Below are 23402 nucleotides of genomic sequence, written 5' to 3'. Positions count from 1 at the left end.
ACCCTGCCGGCTGCCACACACCACACACACACACACACACACACACACACACACACACACACACACACACACACACACTCCTACTAACCCTGACACACTCACACACTCGCCATTTGTCAAACCATCCCAGAGTCCTTTGAACCACACAGACACACACACACACGCACACACACACACACGCACACACACACACACACACATTACTACCTCAAGAACACCTCCCAAAAAAATTAGATATGAAAAGAGAGGGAGGGGATCAATGATAACACATACTATATTTGACGTCTTTCCCAGCTCGACACAGATATTGGGTGTCTCCCACCTGTGTGCTGTCTGATGGGGCTGCCAGGTTGGATTCTCTGGGAAAGTGGGTTATCAGATAAGGGCCACAGAAGTGCCTTGGGACCCGGGGTCACCCAGGTGTATGCTGGGTTTGAGAATGTGTGTGTGTGTTGGTGGGTATGTGCCCCCATTCGCTGACCCTCTACGAGCAAATATGTGAAACACTTTACTTCCATTGACAAGTGAGATCAGTACAAAGTGAAACCACCCTATTGTGCTGAATGTGATGCCATTCTAGAAAATGCCCCATATAACCTAGAAAAGTAGTGTTACCATTTTGCTTATAATATAATGGTGTTATTGTTGGTGTTATCGGCATGATCACATACCTTCCCCCGTAAACGGAAAAACAGCGCCACTGTTCGCCCCCCCCCCCCCAGCATCTGGGTACCGCAGCACACATTCTCCTGTTCTATCGCATGTGCATTGATGTCCAATGGGAGAAAAAAAATCAGTGTTCGTTGTTGGAATCTCCCAAACGGACGTGGCCGTTTCACCGAGAACGGACTTCAGTTTTAAAGTCTTTACAAACAGCAATACTGCTTCTCTCTCCATGATCTCACAGCTATCTCACAGACTTCACTTCTCTCTCCATGATCTCACAGCTATCTCACAGACTTCACTTCTCTCTCCATGATCTCACAGCTATCTCACAGACTTCACTTCTCTCTCCATGATCTCACAGCTATCTCACAGACTTCACTTCTCTCTCCATAATCTCACAGCTATCCCACAGACTTCACTTCTCTCTCCATGATCTCACAGCTATCTCACAGACTTCACTTCTCTCTCCATGGTCTCACGGCTATCTCACAGACTTCACTTCTCTCTCCATGGTCTCACGGCTATCTCACAGACTTCACTTCTCTCTCCATGGTCTCACGGCTATCTCACAGACTTCACTTCTCTATCCATGGTCTCACAGCTATCTCACAGACTTCACTTCTCTATCCATGATCTCACAGCTATCTCACAGACTTCACTTCTCTATCCATGGTCTCACAGCTATCCCACAGACTTCACTTCTCTCTCCATGATCTCACAGCTATCTCACAGACTTCACTTCTCTCTCCATGATCTCACAGCTATCTCACAGACTTCACTTCTCTCTCCATGATCTCACAGCTATCTCACAGACTTCACTTCTCTCTCCATAATCTCACAGCTATCCCACAGACTTCACTTCTCTCTCCATGATCTCACAGCTATCTCACAGACTTCACTTCTCTCTCCATGGTCTCACAGCTATCTCACAGACTTCACTTCTCTCTCCATGGTCTCACGGCTATCTCACAGACTTCACTTCTCTCTCCATGGTCTCACGGCTATCTCACAGACTTCACTTCTCTATCCATGGTCTCACAGCTATCTCACAGACTTCACTTCTCTATCCATGATCTCACAGCTATCTCACAGACTTCACTTCTCTATCCATGGTCTCACAGCTATCTCACAGACTTCACTTCTCTATCCATGGTCTCACAGCTATCCCACAGACTTCACTTCTCTATCCATGATCTCACAGCTATCCCACAGACTTCACTTCTCTATCCATGATCTCACAGCTATCCCACAGACTTCACTTCTCTATCCATGATCTCACAGCTATCTCACAGACTTCACTTCTCTCTCCATGATCTCACAGCTATCTCACAGACTTCACTTCTCTATCCATGATCTCACAGCTATCTCACAGACTTCACTTCTCTATCCATGGTCTCACAGCTATCTCAGACTTCACTTCTCTCTCCATGATCTCACAGCTATCTCACAGACTTCACTTCTCTCTCCATGATCTCACAGCTATCTCACAGACTTCACTTCTCTATCCATGGTCTCACAGCTATCTCACAGACTTCACTTCTCTCTCCATGATCTCACAGCTATCTCACAGACTTCACTTCTCTATCCATGGTCTCACAGCTATCTCACAGACTTCACTTCTCTCCCAGTACAATCTTATGTCATGTTATTCTCAGATGTGTCGTGTTCATTAGGGCATGCAACAGAAAACGTTTTGCAACGGAAAATGACTGTTTCTTATTGGACTAGTCCATGTAGTCCGCCCCTGTCTCAGTCTGGTGTGGATCTATCAGGGTTGGGATCAATTCCTGTTCTCTTCAGTAAAATGAGGGAAATGGTGTGGTTCTATGATGACCGTGTCCTGTGTTTGTTAACAGGAAGACGCGATAGAAACGGACCTGGACAAAGAGGAAGTGCTTCAGCTGCAGCCCAGAGAGTTGTCCGGAGAGACACTACTGACCACAGAGTACCTGGGGGTGAGAGACACACACACACGCACGCACGCACGCACGCACGCACGCACACACACACACACACACACACACACACACACACACACACACACACACACACACACACACACACACACACACACAATAATGCTATACTGAACAGATCTGGGACCAGTTATTATGGCACCTTGTCCTGTGGGAACATGATGCGTGTTTGGCACATTGCCGTTGGCGTGTGATTTTAATTGTGTGTGTGTGTGTCCAGATCATGACCAACATGGCGACGAGGGTGAAGAGGAGATCGGCTGCTCCTCTTGGACGAAGTGTCGACGAACCCCTGCAGCGACCCGTGACCCCCAGCTCCCACCGAAACACACACATCATGCAAGTAGTACACACACACACACACACACACACACACACACACACATATACTGTATACGCACATCATGAAGCAATGCATTCTGGACTAGAGGCTCTTAGTATCGGATGCTGCCCACCCCGTGGTCAATACAGTATTTGCCAGTACCCAGTGAATAGGGAGGGCTAATGTTACAGCATGATGTATTGGTGTCCTTCAGAATGTCAGAGTGGTGTCGGACAATACCACAGTGGATAACTAATGTATTGGTGTCCCTCGGAACGTCAGAGTGGTGTCAGACAATACCCGGAGGTGATAACTCATATTTGGGGATTTTGTTAAGTATTCCATGAGGCCATCCTAAGAACAAATGAATGACCCAATAGCAGTGACAGACAGTCGACAAAAATAGCAACAAAGTGCCAGTACACTGCTCCAGCCAAGTGAATTCTCTGCTTCAGGAACGGTGAATTAGCCTAGTGTTTAGAATGGGACTGACATTTATCTGTCGGTGAAAGTACAAAGAAAGCACCAACTAAGAAAGTACTTTGAAGGGGCCATGAAAATACAAAGAGGACCCAATGGAATACTAAGCAACAACCAGGGACATGCTAAAAGTCATTCAAAGTGTTTATGACACATTCATAAATCACCTACAGTGCTGTAAAAAACTATTGGCCCCCTTTTCTGATTCTATTCTACTTTTGCATATTTTTGATACTGAATAATTATCAGATATTAAACCAAAATATAATATTAGATAAAGCAATTACCTACTTATTTCACAAGTTATACAGCACCCAGTGCCCCTCTGTGAAAAAGTAATTGCCCCTTTTATGCTCAATAACTGGTTGTGCCACATTAAGCTGCAATGACTCCAGCCAAACTGTAACGGCCCAGCCGACATTACGCTTCCCCTTTTTAATCCCCCTGTTAAATAGCCACCAATCAGCTGCACAAATGAGGGGTTGTGACAGTGGTGCTAATTAGGGAGTGTTCGACCCTCAGTTCCAAAGCTCCTTTAAGTCGTTTGTTTTGTTGTATTTAAAAGTGTGTATTGTAGCCATATCGCAAGATTAACCAGGATCGGATCCAATCATATATTCAATTGGACTAACCATCTCAGTTGTGTGATTTATACCGTGTAGGTTTATGTGTTCAGTTGTAGGTGAAGACCGCTGAGATTTCTGATAACATTTATGTGTGTGGAATGGGAGTTTATTACAATCTGATTGTATTTATTTTTATTTAACCTTTTATTTAACTAGGCAAGTCAGTTAATAACAAAATCTTATTTACAATGACGCCCTTGTATGAGTAATACCGTTTTTAAGCATCACTTTATGAATGAACAAACATTGTGTAACTGAGTTCACTTGAACTCATTTAACAAACTGGACTCTTTTTAGGCTCGAGGTACGTGACTTCAAGTCAAAAAGTGCTCGGTCTGAAACACAGTAGGTGTAACCAGTGACTCTCTTATTGGCATGGACCTGTGTTGAAGTTCTGCACTAGCCCTCCCTCTGACACCCAACCTTCCTCCTTCTTCTGGTTTCTCTACAGAGGTTGTAGTCTTACAACTTCAAGGTGACATACTTGATATTCGTCGGAGTCAACAACATCTCCAAACTCTAATCCACCGTAAATTCAGACGTCTGAGTGAAGAGCAACAACTGAGCGCAATGGAATTCGGAGACTCACTGAGCACTCTCACCCACAAGCTAACAGAGCTCAGTGAGCATAGAAGGGAAGTTACTGCCGCCATGGACAGGCAGTTTGAACACCAAAGAACTCAATTCTCCACCACCCTCTAGTGGCGCCTGAAACATCACCACACTGAGGTCCTCAAGGACGCAAATTCAGTATTTTCTCCTCTGGTTAACACTGTAGACCACTTGCAGACAGAGCTCTCCACTAGGCACCTTTGTTTGTACAGAGCTTCTCTGGTGTCCACTTCTGGTTCAGACCACTGAGGGCCAGGCTGGCACCTCAGAACAGTCAAGACAAAGCCATGCTGCAGCCACCCCTTACAGTTACCCAAGCCAGACCATCAACCACAGCCAGAGTTTCCAGCCAAGACTCCTTCGGTGTTCTGTTGGAGATGTAGCAAAGGGGGACATTCTCCGACTGCATGTCCAAATCAGTATCAAGTAAACCCCTCCTGAAACCACAAACCGTACAAGTCACAACAGGCCAACACTCCCATCACAAGAACGACTATACTACTCTGGCTGCTCTGACTAGAGCTGAAACCCCAAGAGTCTCTGCCTGCACCCACCCATAGACATCCTCTTCCTTTCAGCCCGTACCGCACCAGCTGGTGTTACCCCCATCTATAGGCCCTTGGACAGGAAGAGCCATCCTGGACACCGGGTCATCCTACACATTGCTCAATGAGAAGCTATGTAGGTTCATCCTACACATTGCTCAATGAAAAGCTATGGAAGGAGGTGAAAAGTCCACAATACAACATGAAGCCATGGACAGAAGGTCCATTATATCTGGCTAACGGTGAGGCTAAACGACCACTTGGATAGAGTGAGGTAGAGTTCCGCCTGTGTAACCACTCCTATATGATTCCTTCTGTTATTCTGCCTTCCAAGACCTTTGCTTTTTCTTTCATGTTGGTAATTGATTTCATGTACTTCTGTGGTGTCCAGATTGACATTGCAGAGAGAGAAGCATTTCTTCCAAGTCAAAACTACGAAGTTGCATGATTGGGCTCCAAGTATGGGACTCTTCTCTGCCGTTGCTCCGGTACAGTTAACCCCTGGTAATCCGGTTGATTATCTCTTTTTACAGGCTGCTAGAAGAGCTCAGCTGGAACAGCCAGAGGAGTTACGACTTGCAACAATTGCAAAATATCTCAGATGTATATACCTCGAAGCTGGGATGCATTGGGATCCTGAAGCACAAAATATTCCTTACACAGGAAATTCCTATCAAGCAGAAGCCATATTGTCTGTCCCCAGCAAAGCTCATTATCCAAAAGGCACTCATTAATTATATGTTGACACGAGATATAATTGAACGTTCCTCCTTTCCTTGGGCTCCTCCTGTTATCCTCATCCCTAAAAAGACTGGTGGTTTTAGATTTTGTGTGGATTATAAGAAGACAAACAACATCTCCCAGTCTGATGCCTATCCTCTTCCCACCATCCAAGAGATCCAGAAGTTATTGTCTGGCAATGTTGTGTTCACCAACCTCCTTTCTCTGCCAGAGATCTGTTAAGGATTGGATTGACTGACTGCTCGGCTGACTACACTTTTTCTTCCAACTGGTATTTATTTTGTTTTAGTGTGATTTTATACCGTGTTGGTTTAAGTGTTCAGTTGTAGGTGAAGACTTCTGAGATTTCTGATCATCTTTATTTTCTGTGGAACTGGAGTTTATTGAAATCTGTTTATATGAATGAGACCGGTTTTATGAATCGCTTTATGAATGGACAAACATTGCGTGACTGAGGTGACTTGAGTTCACTTGAAATCATTTACCGGGCTGGACTCTTTTTTAGGCCGGAGGTATGTGACTTTTCTTGAGGAACCAAGTGACATTGTTTTTTAAGGGTTTATGAAAAAAGTGTATTTGTATACTGACTTTTACATGAGTCCTTTGTATTGGTGTAGACTTGACGGATCAGACGGGACTCATTCCCTCACAAACAAAAAAGGAAAAATCTATATTTTCTCTGGTAGCCACGACCTAACTGGCACCCCTAACAAACAGTAACCTTAAGTGAAAACCGTTACAAAACGCTTTCTGTTGTTGTTGATCAGTCTCTCATGTCGCTGTGGAGGAATTTTGGCCCACTCTTCCATGCAGAAGTGCTTTAACTCAGCGACGAGATGGGTCCCATTATGTCTGGCAAAAACCAAACACTGCATTCCACAGTAAGAACCTTATACCAACGGTCAAGCATGGTGGTGGTAGTGTGATGGTTTGGGGATGCTTTGCTGCCTCAGGACCTGGACGACTTGCCTTAATAGAAGGAACCATGAATTCGGCTCTGTATCAGATAATTCTAAAAGCCATCTGTCTGTGAGCTGAAACTGAAGCGCAGCTGGGTCATGTTGAAAGACAATGGTCCAAAACACACAATCAAGTCTACATGAAAATGATTAAAAAGCAACAAATTAGAAGTTTTGGAATGGCCTAGTCAAAGTCCAAACATAATCCCAATTGAGATGTTGTGGCAGGACTTGAAACGTACAGTTCATGCTTGAAAATCCACAAATGTCGCTGAGTTAAAGCAGTTCTGCTTGGAAAAGCTGTCCAAAATTCTTCCACAGCGACATGAGAGACTGATCAAGAACTACAGGAAGCATTTGACTGGAGTCATTGCAGCTAAAGGTGGCGCAACCAGTTATTGAGCGTTAGGGGGCAATTACTTTTGAACAGGGGAATTGGGTGTTGCATAACTTTGTTAATTAAATAAATAAAAGTATAATTTGTTGGTGTTATTTGTAAGCTCAGGTTCCCTTTATCTAATATTAGGTTTTGGTTGAAGATCTGATAACATGCAGTATAAAAAATATGTGAAAATCAGAAAGTGGACACGGCACTGTAACCAAAGTAACATATAATGACAAAGTAACCTGACACTGCTTGATAAATACCTCAAAATCAACAGGGCCAACAAAGTAACCTGACATTGCATGATAAATACCTCAATATCAACAGGGGAGACAAAGCAAAAACATGACACAAGGCATTGGCAGAATAAGGCCCCCGAGGACCAACGATGCATCATAGTGTAGGTAGACAGACACCTTGCAATACAACGTATCAACTTATGTAAACACTAAAAATTGCTATTAGCAAAGGTGCTTAGAGTGATTTGAGAGAGAGATAACGTCAGACTAGCAGCAAAAGTATTGCTAATGGATAATTGGTAGTGTACCAATGTATACTGCTAAAAAAAAAATAAAGGGAACACTTAAACAACACAATGTAACTCCAAGTCAATCACACTTCTGTGAAATCAAACTGTCCACTTAGGAAGCAACACTGATTGACAATACATTTCACATGCTGTTGTGCAAATGGAATAGACAACAGGTGGAAATTATAGGCAATAAGCAAGACACCCCCAATAAAGGAGTGGTTCTGCAGGTGGAGACCACAGACCACTTCTCAGTTGCTATGCTTCCTGGCTGATGTTTTGGTCACTTTTGAATGCTGGCGGTGCTTTCACTCTAGTGGTAGCATGAGACAGTGTCTACGAGCTGTGGCAAGAAGGTTTGCTGTGTCTGTCAGCGTAGTGTCCAGAGCATGGAGGCGCTACCAGGAGACAGGCCAGTACATCAGGAGACGTGGAGGAGGCCGTAGGAGGGCAACAACCCAGCAGCAGGACCGCTACCTCCGCCTTTGTGCAAGGACGAGCAGGAGGAGCACTGCCAGAGCCCTGCAAAATGACCTCCAGCAGGCCACAAATGTGCATGTGTCTGCTCAAACGGTCAGAAACAGACTCCATGAGGGTGGTATGAGGGCCCGACGTCCACAGGTGGCGGTTATGCTTACAGCCCAACACCGTGCAGGACGTTTGGCATTTGCCAGAGAACACCAAGATTGGCAAATTCGCCACTGGCGCCCTGTGCTCTTCACAGATGAAAGCAGGTTCACACTGAGCACGTGACAGACGTGACAGAGTCTGGAGACGCCGTGGAGAATGTTCTGCTGCCTGCAACATCCTCCAGCATGACCGGTTTGGCGGTGGGTCAGTCATGGTGTGGGGTGGCATTTCTTTGGGGGGCCGCACAGCCCTCCATGTGCTCGCCAGAGGTAGCCTGACTGCCATTAGGTACCGAGATGAGATCCTCAGACCCCTTGTGAGACCATATGCTGGTGCGGTTGGCCCTGGGTTCCTCCTAATGCAAGACAATGCTAGACCTCATGTGGCTGGAGTGTGTCAGCAGTTCCTGCAAGAGGAAGGCATTAATGCTATGGACTGGCCCGCCCGTTCCCCAGACCTGAATCCAATTGAGCACATTTGGGACATCATGTCTCGCTCCATCCACCAACGCCACGTTGCACCGCAGACTGTCCAGGAGTTGGTGGATGCTTTAGTCCAGGTCTGGGAGGAGATCACTCAGGAGACCATCCGCCACCTCATCAGGAGCATGCCCAGGCGTTGTAGGGAGGTCATACAGGCACGTGGAGGCCACACACACTACTGAGCCTCATTTTGACTTGTTTTAAGGACATTACATCAAAGTTGGATCAGCCTGTAGTGTGGTTTTCCACTTTAATTTTGAGTGTGACTCCAAATCCAGACCTCCATGGGTTGATAAATTGGATTTCCATTGATTATTTTTGTGGGATTTTGTTGTCAGCACATTCAACTATGTAAAGAAAAAAGTATTTAGTAAGATGATTTGTTTCATTCAGATCTAGGATGTGTTGTTTAAGTGTTCCCTTTATTTTTTTGAGCAGTGTATGTTTAGAGAGTCCAGCTTGAGATTGGAAGGTTGAGAGTTCGACCCCCTATGAGTCATACTTAAGACTACATACGGGTCCTGATGCCTTCTCTGCTTTACACTCAGCATTAAGAGTTTAGGCCCTGTGGTAGACTAGCGTCCTGTCCATCAAGCTGCCTCACGCCACTTACTACTAGTGTATGCACCTGTTGGCTGTTTTCTACTGTCAGTATACTATGTATGGGTTACTGTATGGGTTACTGTATGGGTTACTGTATGTGTTACTGTATGGGTGACTGAATGGGTTGCTGAATGGGTTACTGAATGTTTACTTATGGGTTACTGTATGTATTACTGAATGTTTACTTATATGTTCCTGAATGGGTTCCTGAATGGGTTACTGAATGGGTTACTGAATGTTTACTTATATGTTACTGAATGGGTTACGTATGGGTTACTGTATGTGTTACTGTATGGGTTACTGAATGTGTTACTGAATGGGTTACTGTATGTTTACTTATATGTCACTGCATGGGTTACTGAATGGGTTACTGTATATGTTACTGAATGGGTTACTGTATGTGGTACTGAATGGGTTACTGTATGTGTTACTGAATGGGTTACTGTATATGTTACTGAATGGGTTACTGTATATGTTACTGAATGGGTTACTGTATGTGGTACTGAATGGGTTACTGTATATGTTACTGAATATGTTACTGAATGGGTTACTGAAGGGGTTACTCAATGTGTTACTGTATGTGTTACTTTATGTGGCACTGAATGGGTTACTGTATATGTTACTGAATGGGTTACTGTATATGTTACTGAATGGGTTACTGTATGTGGTACTGAATGGGTTACTGTATATGTTACTGAATGGCTTACTGTATATGTTACTGAATATGTTACTGAATGGGTTACTGAATGGGTTACTCAATGTGTTACTGTATGTGTTACTGTATGTGGCACTGCATGGGTTACTGTATGGGTTACTGAATGGGTTACTGTATGTGGTACTGAATGGGTTACTGTATGTATTACTGAATGGGTTACTGTATATGTTACTGAATGGGTTACTGTATGTGGTACTGAATATGTTACTGAATGGGTTACTGAATGGGTTACTCAATGTGTTACTGTATGTGTTACTGTATGTGGCACTGGATGGGTTACTGAATGGGTTACTGTATGGGTTACTGAATGGGTTACTGTATGTGGTACTGAATGGGTTACTGTATGTATTACTGAATGGGTTACTGTATATTTATTTATATGTTACTGAATGTTTACTTATGGGTTACTGTATATCCATCCAAGATGGCGTAGCAGTCAGACATCTTTGTCCTTCGTGTTGTCCTTCGCATATCTTTTTTTATATATTTCTAAACCTCAACTTCAAAATACTCTCTTGCAACCCACCTCACCCAATGTGGTGTGGATCTGCTTTTTTCTAAAGTATTTTTCTTTACCTCTGAATCGGAATCCCCCAAACGGAAGCTAGTCAGCTAACCACTGCTAGCGGTCATCAGCTACCTTTAGCTCCGAGAGCTCTCGCTAGTTTGTACAACGCGATTCAAACCAGAGCATACCGGACCTATTTTCTCTCCATATCCCCAGATTCCTACCGCAAGCTCTGAACCTTCTTATCTGGATCATCGCAGCTAGCTAGCTGCAATCCAAGTGACTACTAATGGATAACGTCTCTGTCCCGAAGCAAGCACCAATTAGCCTGGAGCTAGCCCATGCTAGGCCCATCTCCCGGCTAGCTGAAGAGGTCCATCAGCCACTCCTGGACACCTTTTACTGCCGGTACGAGGTACGGAACCCTGACGATTCTTCACGACTGGACTACTGATGTAATCTGCTCTAGGGGGTTACTCAACTGGCTCCTACGTCGCAACGTCCCCTGAATGCCCATCTGCTAGCCTGCTTGCCGTGGCCGCTAGCTGTCTAGAGCATATCGGACTGTTGGCTAATAGGTCCATCGGCCAATTTCTCGTGCCACTATCCTATTTTGCCAATCAGCCTGAGCCCCTTTTACCACACAAAGCCCTGCTTATCCATCACGACTGGTCTACCGACATAATCTGCCCGAGGGTTTTTTTTACCCACAGGCCCCTTCGTCACGACGTCCCCTGAATGCCCATCTGCTAGCCGCGGCCCGCTAGCTGTCTAGAGCATATTGGACTGTTAGCTGAATAGATCCATTTGCCAATTGGACTGGACCCCTCTGCTACATGGAACACTACTAATCCATCACGACTGGTCTATCGACGGAACCGCACGAGGAGGCTAAAACAGACTTTACTCCATTGCAACGTCCCTCTAAGGCCCTTCTGCTAGCTTGCTACATTTACATTCCATTTAAGTCATTTAGCAGACGCTCTTACCCAGAGCGACTTACAAGGCCTGCTAGCTGTCTGAATCGCCGTGTCTCCAGCCAGCCCAACCATTCACTGGACCCTTATGATCACTCGGCTACGCATGCCTCTCCCTAATGTCAGTATGCCTTGTCCATTACTGTTCTGGTTAGTGATTATTGTTTTACTTCACTGTAGAGCCTCTAGCCCTGCTCAATATGCCTTAACCAACCATTTAGTTCCACCTCCCACATATGCGATGACATCACCTGGTTTAAATGTTTCTGGCGACAATATCTCTCATCATCATCACTCAATGCCTAGGTTTACCTCCAATGTACTCACATCCTACCATACCTTTGTCTGTACATTTTGCCTTGAATCTATTCTCTCGCGCCCATAAACCTGCTCCTTTTACTCTCTATTCCGAAAGTACTAGGTGACCAGTTCTTATAGCCTTTCGCCGTACCCTTATCCTACTCCTCCTCTGTTCCTCTGGTGATGTAAAGGTTAACACAGGACCTGCAGTGCCTAGCTCCACTCCTATTCCCCAGGTGCTCTCATTTGTTGACTTCTGTAACCGTAAAAGCCTTGGTTTCATGCATGTTAACATTAGAATCCTCCTCCCTAAGTTTGTTTTATTCACTGCTGAATCCTGGCTTAGGAAGACCACCAAAAACCCCGAAATTTCCATCCCTAACTATAAAATTTTTCCGACAAGATAGAACTGCCAAAAGGGGTGGAGTTGCAATCTACTGCAGAGATAGCCTGCAGAGTTCTGTCTTACTATCCAGGTCTGTACCCAAACAATTTGAGCTTCTACTTTTAAAAGTCCACCTTTCCAGAAACAAGTCTCTCACTGTTGCCGCTTGCTATAGACCACCCTCTGCCCCCAGCTGTGCCCTGGACACCATATGTGAATTGATTGCCCCCCATCTATCTTCAGAGCTCGTGCTGCTAGGTGACCTAAACTGGGACATGCTTAACACCCTGGCCATCCTACAATCTAAGCTTGATGCCCTCAATCTCACACAAATTATCAATGAATCTACCAGGTACCACCCCAAATCCATAAACACGGGCACCCTCATAGATATCATCCTAACCAACCTGCCCTCCAAATACACCTCTGCTGTTTTCAACCAAGATCTCAGCGATCATTGCCTCATTGCCTGCATCCGTAATGGGTCCATGGTCAAACGACCACCCCTCATCACTGTCAAACACTCCCTAAAACACTTCAGCGAGCAGGCCTTTCTAATCGACCTGGCCGGGGTATCCTGGAATGATGTTGACCTCATCCCGTCAGTAGAGGATGCCTCGTTATTCTTTTAAAGTGCCTTCTTCACCATCTTAAATAAGCACGCCCCATTCAAAAAATGTAGAACCAGGAACAGATATAGTCCTTGGTTCACTCCAGACCTGACTGCCCTTGACCAGCACAAAACATCCTGTGGCATACTGCATTAGCATCGAATAGCCCCCGTGATATGCAACTTTTCAGGGAAGTTAGGAACCAACCAAGCTAAGGCTAGCTTTTTCAAACAGAAATCTGCATCCTGTAGCACAAACTCAAAACGTTCTGGGACACTGTAAAGTCCATGGAGAATAATAATAATCCTCCCAGCTGCCCACTGCACTGAGGCTAGGAAACACTGTCACCACCAATAAATCCACTATAATTGAGAATTTCAATAAGCATTTTTCTACAGCTGACTATGCTTTCCACCTGGCTACCCCTTCCCCGGTCAACTGCCCGGCACCCCCCATAGGAACTCGCCCAAGCCTCCCCCATTTCTCCTTCCCCCAAATACAGATAACTGATGTTCTGAAAGAGCTGCAAAATCTGGACCCCTACAAATCAGCCGGGCTACACAATCTGGACCCTCTCTTTCTAAAATGATCTGCCGAAATTGTTGCAACCCCTATTACTGGCCTGTTCAACCTCTCTTTCGTATCATCTGAGATTCCCAAAGATTGGAAAGCTGCCGCGATCATCCCCCTCTTCAATGGGGGAGACACTCTAGACACAAACTGCTACAGACCTATATCTATCCTACCCTACCTTTCTAAGGTCTTCGAAAGCCAAGTTAACAAACAGATTACCAACCATTTCGAATCCCACTGTACCATCTTCGCTATGCAATCTGGTTTCAGATCTGGTCATGGATGCACCTCAGCCACGCTCAAGGTCCTAAATGATATCATAACCGCCATCGATAAGAGACATTACTGTGCAGCCGTATTCATCGACCTGGCCAAGGCTTTCGACTCTGTCAATCACCACATTGTTATCAGCAGACTCAACAGCCTTGTTTTCTCAAATGACTGCCTCGCCTGGTTCACCAACTACTTCTCTGATAGAGTTCAGTGTGTCAAATCGGAGGGCCTGTTGTCTGGACGTCTGGCAGTCTCTATGGGGGTGTCACAGGGTACAATTCTCGGGCTGACTCTCTTCTCTGTATACATTAATGATGTTGCTCTTGCTGCTAGTGATTCTCTGATCCACCTCTACGCAGACGACACCATTCTGTATACTTCTGGCCCTTCTTTGGACATTGTGTTAACTAACCTCCAGATGAGCTTCAATGCCATACAACTCTCCTTCCGTTGCCTCCAACTTCTCTTAAATGCATGTAAAACTAAATGCATGCTCTTCAACCGATCGCTGCCCGCACCTGCCTGCCCATCCAGCATCACCGCTCTGGACGCTTCTGACTTAGAATATGTGGACAACTACAAATGCCTAGGTGTCTGGTTAAGCTGTAAGCTCTCCTTTCAGACTCACATTAAGCATCTCCAATCCAAAATGAAATCTAGAATCGGCTTCCTATTTCACAACAAAGCATCCTTCACTCATGCTGCCAAAAATACCCTCGTAAAACTGACCATCCTACCGATCCTCGACTTCGGTGATGTCATTTACAAAATAGCCTCCAACACTCAACTCAACAAATCGGATGCAGTCTATCACAGTGCCATCTGTTTTGTCACCAAAGCCCCATATACTACCCACCACTGCGACCTGTATGCTGTCGTTGGCTGGCCCTCACTTCATACTCGTCGCCAAACCCACTGACTCCAAGTCATCTGCAAGTCTCTGCTAGGTAAAGCCTCACCTTATCTCAGCTCACTGGTCACCATAGCAGCACCCACCCGTAGCACGTGCTCCAGCAGGTATATCTCACTAGTCACCCCCAAAGCCAATTCCTTATTTGGCCGCATTTCCTTCTAGTTCTCTGCTGCCAATGACTGGAACGAACTGCAAAAATCACTGAAGCTGGAGACTCATATCTCCCTCACTAGCTTTAAGCGCCAGCTGGCAGAGCAGCTCACAGATCACTGCACCTGTACATAGCCCATCTGTAATTCGCCCTTCCAACTACCTCATCCCCATACTGTTATTTATTTATTTTGCTCCTTTGCACCCCAGTATCTCTACTTGCACATTCATCTTCTGCACATCAATCACTCCAGTGTTTAATTGGTATATTGTAATTATTTCGCCACCATGGCCTATTTATTGCCTACCCCCCTTATCTTACCTCATTTGCACACACTATATATATTTGTTCTACTGTGTTATTGACTGTATGTTTGTTTATTCCATGTGTAACTCTGTTGTTGTATGTGTCGAACTGCTTTGCTTTATTCTTGGCCTGGTCACAGTTGTAAATGAGAACTTGTTCTCAACTAGCCTGCCTGGTTAAATAAAGGTGAAATAAAATAATTAAAATAGGTTACTGAGTGGGTTACTGTATGTGTTACTGAATGTTTAATCAAATGAAATCAAATGTATTTATATAGCCCTTCTTACATCAGCTGATATCTCAAAGTGCTGTACAGAAACCCAGCCTAAAACCCTAAACACCAAGCAATGCAGGTGTAGAAGCACGGTGGCTAGGAAAAACTCCCTAGAAAGGCCAAAACCCAGGAAGAAACCTAGAGAGGAACCAGGCTATGAGGGGTGGCCAGTCCTTTTCTGGCTGTGCCGGGTGGAGATTATAACAGCACATGGCCAAGATGTTCAAATGTTCATAAATGACCAGCATGGTCAAATAATAATAATCATAATAGTTGTCGAGGGTGCAACAAGTCAGAAACTCAAGAGTAAGTGTCAATTGGCTTTTTCATAGCCGATCTTTGAGAGTATCTCTACCGCTCCTGCTGTCTCTAGAGAGTTGAAAACAGCAGGTCTGGGACAGGTAGCACGTCCGGTGAACAGGTCAGGGTTCCATAGCCGCAGGCAGAACAGTTGAAACTGGAGCAGCAGCACGGCCAGGTGGACTGGGGACAGCAAGGAGTCATCATACCAGGTAGTCCTGAGGCATGGTCCTAGGGCTCAGGTCCTCCGAGAGAGAGAAAGAAAGAAAGAGAGAAAGAGAGAATTAGAGAGAGCATATTTAAATTCACACAGGACACCGGATAAGACAAGAGAAATACTCCAGATGTAACAGAGTTTACTTATGTGTTACTGTATGGGGTACTGTATGTGTTACTGAATGGGTTACTGAATGAGTTACTGTATATGTTACTGAATGTTTACATGTGTTATTGAATGTGTTATTGAATATGTTACTGAATGGGTTACTGTATGTGTTACTGAATGGGTTACTGTATATGTTACTGAATGTTTGCATGTGTTATTGAATGTGTTATTGAATATGTTACTGAATTGGTTACTGAATCGGTTACTGTATCTGTTCCTGAATAGGTTACTGAATGTGTTACGTATCCTGAAATCCCAAACCTGTTTTACTAAAATTCCACTCGTGTCATTGTTTTGCATGACAAAGACTGGTAAGGAGTGGAATGATAGCAGAAATAGACTGGTACCCAGGCTATGTGTTACTGTATGAGTGTGTCACGGATCCCTCCGGAACTGTGTCATTGCGCACACCTGGTCCCCATTCCCACTGATTGTATTTGTATAAATGTGCCCTTTGTTCACCATTGTCCTGTTGATTATTGTTACAATGTCCGTTGGTCGTGTGAGTACTTGTGCTGTGTTGTTTTGGCTTTCGTGCCACGTTTATTGTGTAGATGATTACGGATCTCGTCCCATGTGATAATCATTGTGCACTAGTGTTATTTATTCCAGGTACTCCTCGCTCTTTTGTTTGGGGTTCAACCCTGTGTTTTGTATAAGTGTTTGTTTGGTCTTTACACGGCACGCTGTATTTTGGGAAAATAAAAACCCCTATTACGCATTCCTGCGCCTGTCTCCAGTCATACCAGCGTGACAGAATAATCTACCATTAAGGGAGACAGCGGGAATGGCCCGTCCACCGCCGATGCGACTGGTCCGTCCGGCACCGCCGCAACTTCAGCAGCTGCAACTGGCCCGTCCGACGCCGGTGCAACTGGTCCATCCGACGCCAGCGCGACTACGGCAGTGGCAACTGGCCCGTCCGACAGCGACGCAACTTCGGCAGCTGCATCGAGTCCTGTAATTTGGGAAATAAAACCCCCTATTACGCATTCCTGCGCCTGTCTCCCAATCCTTCATACCGACGTGACAGTGTGGCTGTTGTTATGATAGTGGGGGTAATCCAGTCAGTCAACTGTGCCAAAAGGAGGTCAGCCAGCCTGAATCAAACGGCTAGCAGGATGTCTACCTCCCTCCCTGGATGTCTAGGTCTTCAGGGCTTAGGTTCTGCACCGCCATTGTTCCCCCGTTGGACTCCCTGAATAACCCACTCAATAACGCACTGAATAACCACCTGAATCACTGGCTGAATCAGCCGAGCGACAACAATGGCCTCTGCTACAGTTTAGGAGGTTTAGGTTTGCTGTCAGTCCATTGTTTCCAGGCCTAAGTGCCAGTGCTTCCCAGGACTAGCGATGACAAATCAGAGGAGAAAGTATGGTCAAGTGGTACACTGTTATTATCAGGGCATTATCAGGGCAGAGGCCAGCAGTTGTAAGCCAAAGCACTTGAGAGGCACACTGTCTGTTACTCTTGGGATTCTCTAAATTGAGTGTTGTAACAATAGCCTGGTCCCAGAACTGTTTGTGCTATCCAACTCCTAGTAGGCAAGGCGGTACAGCAGATCTGGGATCAGGCTATTATAATGAATGACACCTTACCTGCGGTCTGGAGGGACAGAGACCTGGGGATAAGAATGGTGTTAAAGCAGCTGCAACATATTCTGTCTAAAAGATCTGCAGATAATAACAACATGATGTATTTCAACCAATGAAGAAGTCTAAGTGTGACTAAGACAGTATCCTGTTCTGTGAAATGGTCTAATACTAAGACAATCAGTTGAGTCCAGTGTCCTTACCCCGATGTTGTTATTGATTGTGTGTGGTTTGTAGGGACTTCCGAGGAGGCAACGAGAGCGACAGAGGTGAGGTAGGGTACCCCTTGAGCAGACAGAGGAGCGAGGACAGCCTGCCCCCGTCCCGCTACAGCTCCCGCCCCCCCACCCGCTCCGGCAGCCGGCCCAGCACCAGCGAATCCCTGCACCACTCCATGGGTAGGTTAAGCTGTATCTTTTGTGTCAGCATGGACGTGTGTGTGTGTGTGTGTGTGTGTGTGTGTGTGTGTGTGTGTGTGTGTGTGTGTGTGTGTGTGTGTGTGTGTGTGTGTGTGTGTGTGTGTGTGTGTGTGTGTGTGTGTGTGTGTGTGTGTGTGTGCAGACAGAGGATATAACATATATTTATTTATTTAAGGGGTAGATGAGCTTTAATATTGCAGATAGATTGTTGCTTCTATCAATGTAATTGTCTGCATCACTTCCAATCCCCCATATATGGATATCATAAGGTGAATGCACCAATTTGTAAGTCGCTCTGGATAAGAGCGTCTGCTAAATGACGTAAATGTAAATATATTTTTTTGCAAATATACAGTACAAGTCAAAAGTTTGGACACACCTACTTGTTCAAGGGTTTTTCTTTATTTGTACTATTTTCTACATACATGTACAATAATAGTGAAGACATCAAAACTATGAAATAACACATATGGAATCATGTACAGTTGAAGTCGGAAGTTTACATACACTTAGTCATTAAAACTCGTTTTTCAACCACTCCGCAAATTTCTTGTTAACAAACTATAGTTTTGGCAAGTCGGTTAGGACATCTACTTTGAGCATGACACAAGTAATTTTTACAACAATTGTTTACAGCCAGATTATTTCACTTATAATTCACTGTATCACAATTCCAGTGGGTCAGAAGTTTACATACACTAAGTTGATTGTGCCTTTTAAACAGCTTGGAAAATTCACAAAATAGATGGCATCATGAGGAAGAAAAATGACGTGGATATATTGAAGCAACATCTCAAGACATCAGTCAGGAAGTTAAAGCTTGGTCGCAAATGGGTCTTCCAAATGAACAATGACCCCAAGCATACTTCCAAAGTTGTGGCAAAATGGCTTAAGGACAACAAAGTCAAGGTTTTGGAGTGCCCATCACAAAGCCTTGACCTCAAGCCTGTAGAAAATTTGTGGGCTGAACTGAAAAAGCATGTGCGAGCAAGGAGGCCTACAAACCTGACTCAGTTACACCAGCTCTGCCAGGAGGAATGGGTCAAAATTCACCCAACTTATTGTGGGAAGCTTGTGGAAGGCTACACGAAACATTTGACCCAAGTTAAACAATTTAAAGGCAATGCTACCAAATACTAATTGAGTGTATGTAAACTTCTGACCCTCTGGGAATGTGATGAAAGAAATAAAATCTGAAAGAAATAATTATCTCTACTATTATTCTGACATTTCACATTCTTAAAATAAAGCGGTGATCCTAACTGACCTAAGACAGGGAATTCTTACTAGGATTAAATGTCAGAAATTGTGAAAACTGAGTTTAAATGTAGTTGGGTAAGGTGTATGTAAACTTCCGACTTAAAATGTAGGTTCCAAAAAAAGTATTCAACAAATCAAAATATATTTTAGATTTTAGATTCTTCAAAGTAGTCACCTTTTGCCTTGATGGCAGCTTTGCACACTATTGGCATTCTCTTAACCAGCTTCATGAGGTAATCACCTGGAATGCATTTCAATTAGCAGTTGTGCTCTTTCCTTAATGCGTTTGAGCCAATCAGTTTTGTTGTGGCAAGGTAGGGTTGGTATACAGAAGATAGCCCTATTTAGTAAAAGACCAAGTCCATATTATGGCAAGAACAGCTCCAATATGCAAAGAGATACAACAGTCCATCATTACTTTAAGACATAAATGTCAGTCAATGCAGAACATTTCAAAAACGTTGAAAGTTTCTTCAAGTGCAGTCTCAAAAACCATAAAGCGCTGTGATGAAACTGGCTCTCATGAGGACCACCACAGGACAGAATGACCCAGAGTTACCTCTGCTGCAGAGGATAAGTTCATTAGAGTTACCAGCCTCAGAAATTGCAGCCCCAATAAATGTTTCACAGAGTTCAAGTAACAGACACATCTCAACATCAACTGTTCAGAGGAGACTGCGTGAATCAGGCCTTCATGGTCGAATTGCTTTAAAGAAACCACTACTAAAGGACACCAATCAGAAGAAGAGACTTGCTTGGGCCAAGAAACACAAGCAATGGACATTAGACTGGTGGAAATCTGTCCTTTGGTCTGATGAGTCCAAATTTGAGATTTTTGGTTCCAACTGCCATGTCTTTGTAAAACACGGAGTAGATGAACAGATGATCTCCGCATGTGTGGTTCCCACCATGAAGCATGGAGGAAGAGGTGTGATGCTTTGTTGGTGACACTGTCAGTGATTTATTTAGAATTCAAGGCACACTTAACCAGCATGGCTACCACAGCATTCTGCAGCAATACACCATCCCATCTGGTTTGCGCATAGTGGGACTTTTTCAACAGGACGAAGACCCAACACACCTCCAGGCTGTGTAAGGGCTATTTGACCAAGCAGGAGAGTGTTGCATCAGATGACCTGGCCTCTACAATCACCCGACCTCAACCCAATTCAGATGGTTTGGGATGAGTTGGACCACAGAGTGAAGGAAAAGCAGCCAACAAGTGCTCAGCATATGTTGGAACTCCTTCAAGACTGTTGGAAAAGCATTCCAGGTGAAGCTGGTTGAGAGAATGCCAAGAGTGTTTTAAGCTGTCATCAAGGCAAAGGGTGGCTACTTTGAAGATTCTCAAATCTAGAATATAACACTTTTTTGGTAACTACATGATTTCATTGTTTTGACGTCTTCACTATTATTCTACAATGTAGAAAATATATATTAAAAACAAAAGAAAAACCCTTGAACAAGTAGGTCTGTCTTAACCTTTGACTGGTACCAAGACTACCGGTCAAAGGTTTTAGAACACCTACTCATTCAAGGGTTTTTCTTTATTTTTACTATTTTCTACATTGTAGAATAATAGTGAAGACATCAAAACTATGAAATAAAACATATGGAATCATGTATTTTTTTGTAATCCAATGTGTAATAAAGTGCATTTATCATAATTTGGTTGTAATCCAGAGAGGTATGAAAAAGTATCTAGATCCTCTATGAGGCTGCGGAGGGATCCAAATTGTGGATATAAAAGAAAACATGAATCATCAGCGTACAATGACACCTTTTGTTTTTAAACCCTGGATATTATATCCCTCATTAAAATGCTAATCAATTTATAACATTTTTGACATGCGTTTTTCTGGATATTTTTGTTGTTATTCTGTCTCTCACTGTTCAAATAAACCTACCATTTAAAATTATAGACTGATCCTTTCTTTATCAGTGGGCAAACGTACAAAATCTGCAGGGGATCAAATACTTTTTTCCCCCACTGTATGTTATGTCTGAAAAGTCAGTTATAAATTATTCTGTCCTGGTTAAAAACAAGTTGTCATCCAATAGGCTTTGATTAAATTTCCAATATCCTCGCCCACGTGGAAATTCAGTAACAGTAATGTATATGCCAATTATCTGATTGTCTGACCGCATTCTATCCCCTATCAACACTTTTTTTTTTACTTTTAGTGCCAACAAGAATGACATAAGAAAGTTGTCAAGACGACTAGCTTGATTGAGCCTCCGCAATGTATATCTCACTAGGTCGGGATATTTAAGCCTCCATATATCCACTAATTCTAATATATCCATGATATTTGTGATTTTCCTTTAGAGCATGAGGATGATAGTTTGCAGTGTGATTTCCTTTACGGTCCATTGAGGTATTTAAAATGGTATTATAATCTCCCACCATAATAATAGTAGTAGTCTATTGCTTGTAGGTTTGATCATTTATTATATATATTTTCAAACGTGGATCGTCATTATTTGGTCCGTAAAGGTTAATGAGCCATATGTGTTAATGGTCCAATAACATATTTAAAAATCATCCATCTTCAGCGGATATAACCTTATAATAGCTTTATTGTCCATAGTCACAGCAGACAACTTTAGAAAGTAGTACATTTACATTTACGTCATTTAGTAGACGCTCTTATCCAGAGCGACTTACAAATCGGTGCATTCACCTTATGATATCCAGTAAGTAGACTTCACAAACATTAAAAAGCAAACATTCATGTAGAGAGTTTTTGTTACAGCATTATGTGTTTGTTAGCAAAGAGATTAATGGTGGCTAGATAGCCAGGTAGAGTTGGTTACTTTATTTAGCAATCGCTCCTACACTCTTTTGTCCAAGAATGACAAGGTGTCTCCAGTTTTGTTTACATTTAGCAATTGTGAAACCCCTTCGATGTGGATTCCCTTTTCAATGTGTATTAGAAATCACCTCGGTCAATAGAGGTTTCCTATTGAACTTCAAAACAGAAGTGTTCTTTTGATCAGCGATGAATGATTCGGGCTTTGTTTTTAAAAGAGTGAGAGTTCGCCATTGACATAACTGATAAATGAAACAGGCTTTGTTTTGAAGCGTGTGAGAGTTAGCCATCGACTTTACTGATAAATGATATTTTAGAAATAACAAGATGCTTCTCTTTCACCTAAATGTTTCATTGCAGTAGCCTAGATTACAAATGAGCTACATTAGCTTTACAGTCTTTGCACCTTAACTGTAATGTGGTCTTGCTATAAAAAGATGACCTGGTACACTCTTAGAAAAAAAAAAGTTGCTTTCTAGTACCTAAAGGGGTTCTTTGGCAGTCCCTATAGGATAACCTTTTGAAAAAACTTTTTTAGTTCCATGTAGAACCCTGGGTTCTACATGGAACCAAAAAGGGGTCTGCTATGGGGACAGCCGAAGAACCCCTTTTGGAACCCTTTTTTCTAAGAGTGTATATTTCCAAGAAGTGTTCCTTGTCGTTGTAGGGCGATTTCATTTCCTGCTGCTACTACTTCTTCACCATCCCATGTTTTATTTTTTTTTATTTCTTGTGATGTCTACAGGCCCGGGCGATTCCTTAGAAGTCGGCAGTTCAAAATGACTAGTCCGAGTTAGTGCCACCCACAGACACATTTACATTGTAATCATTTAGTAGACGCTCTTATCCAGAGCGACTTACAGGACCAATCAGGGTTCAGTGCTGGAAAATAATGTTGGCTTTCTATCCGGCCCCCACCCACTGGCTTTCTATCCGGCCCCCACCCCTTGGCTTTCTGTCCGGCCCACACCCACTAGAATGTTGGTGAGACTTGCAATGTTTTAAAGCCGACATTTTAGGACCGGGACGATTTTCAGACCGAGACAAATATGGGTGATCAATATTTATTTATAGATAATATAGTGAAC

The 23402-nt window shown here is 43.7% G+C and overlaps 1 protein-coding gene across 6 annotated transcripts in view; it reads left to right on the top strand.

Annotated features, from left to right (window-relative positions):
- Positions 1-23402, top strand: part of armc9 (armadillo repeat containing 9) — a 97140-nt gene that overhangs the window by 49175 nt on the left and 24563 nt on the right. For 4 of the 6 annotated variants that reach the window (XR_006759786.1, XM_014149854.1, XM_014149853.1 and 1 more), the window contains 3 exons: positions 2523-2621; positions 2863-2981; positions 18060-18220. Coding sequence is in view for 4 of the 6 variants with exons in the window: in XM_014149854.1 (XP_014005329.1) it covers positions 2523-2621; positions 2863-2981; positions 18060-18220 (379 nt within the window). In the remaining 2 variants the exon portion in view is untranslated. Of the gene's footprint in view, positions 1-2522; positions 2622-2862; positions 2982-4521; positions 8006-18059; positions 18221-23402 lie in introns of those variants that run through there. The other 2 variants (XR_006759787.1, XM_014149855.2) reach the window with 2 other exon arrangements.

Source organism: Salmo salar, chromosome ssa16 (genome assembly GCF_905237065.1).
Source record: "Salmo salar chromosome ssa16, Ssal_v3.1, whole genome shotgun sequence".
Classification (NCBI taxonomy): Eukaryota; Metazoa; Chordata; class Actinopteri; order Salmoniformes; family Salmonidae; genus Salmo; species Salmo salar.
The sequence above is the reverse complement of the archived record's forward strand: the minus strand, read 5'-3'. Positions and strand labels throughout refer to the sequence as shown.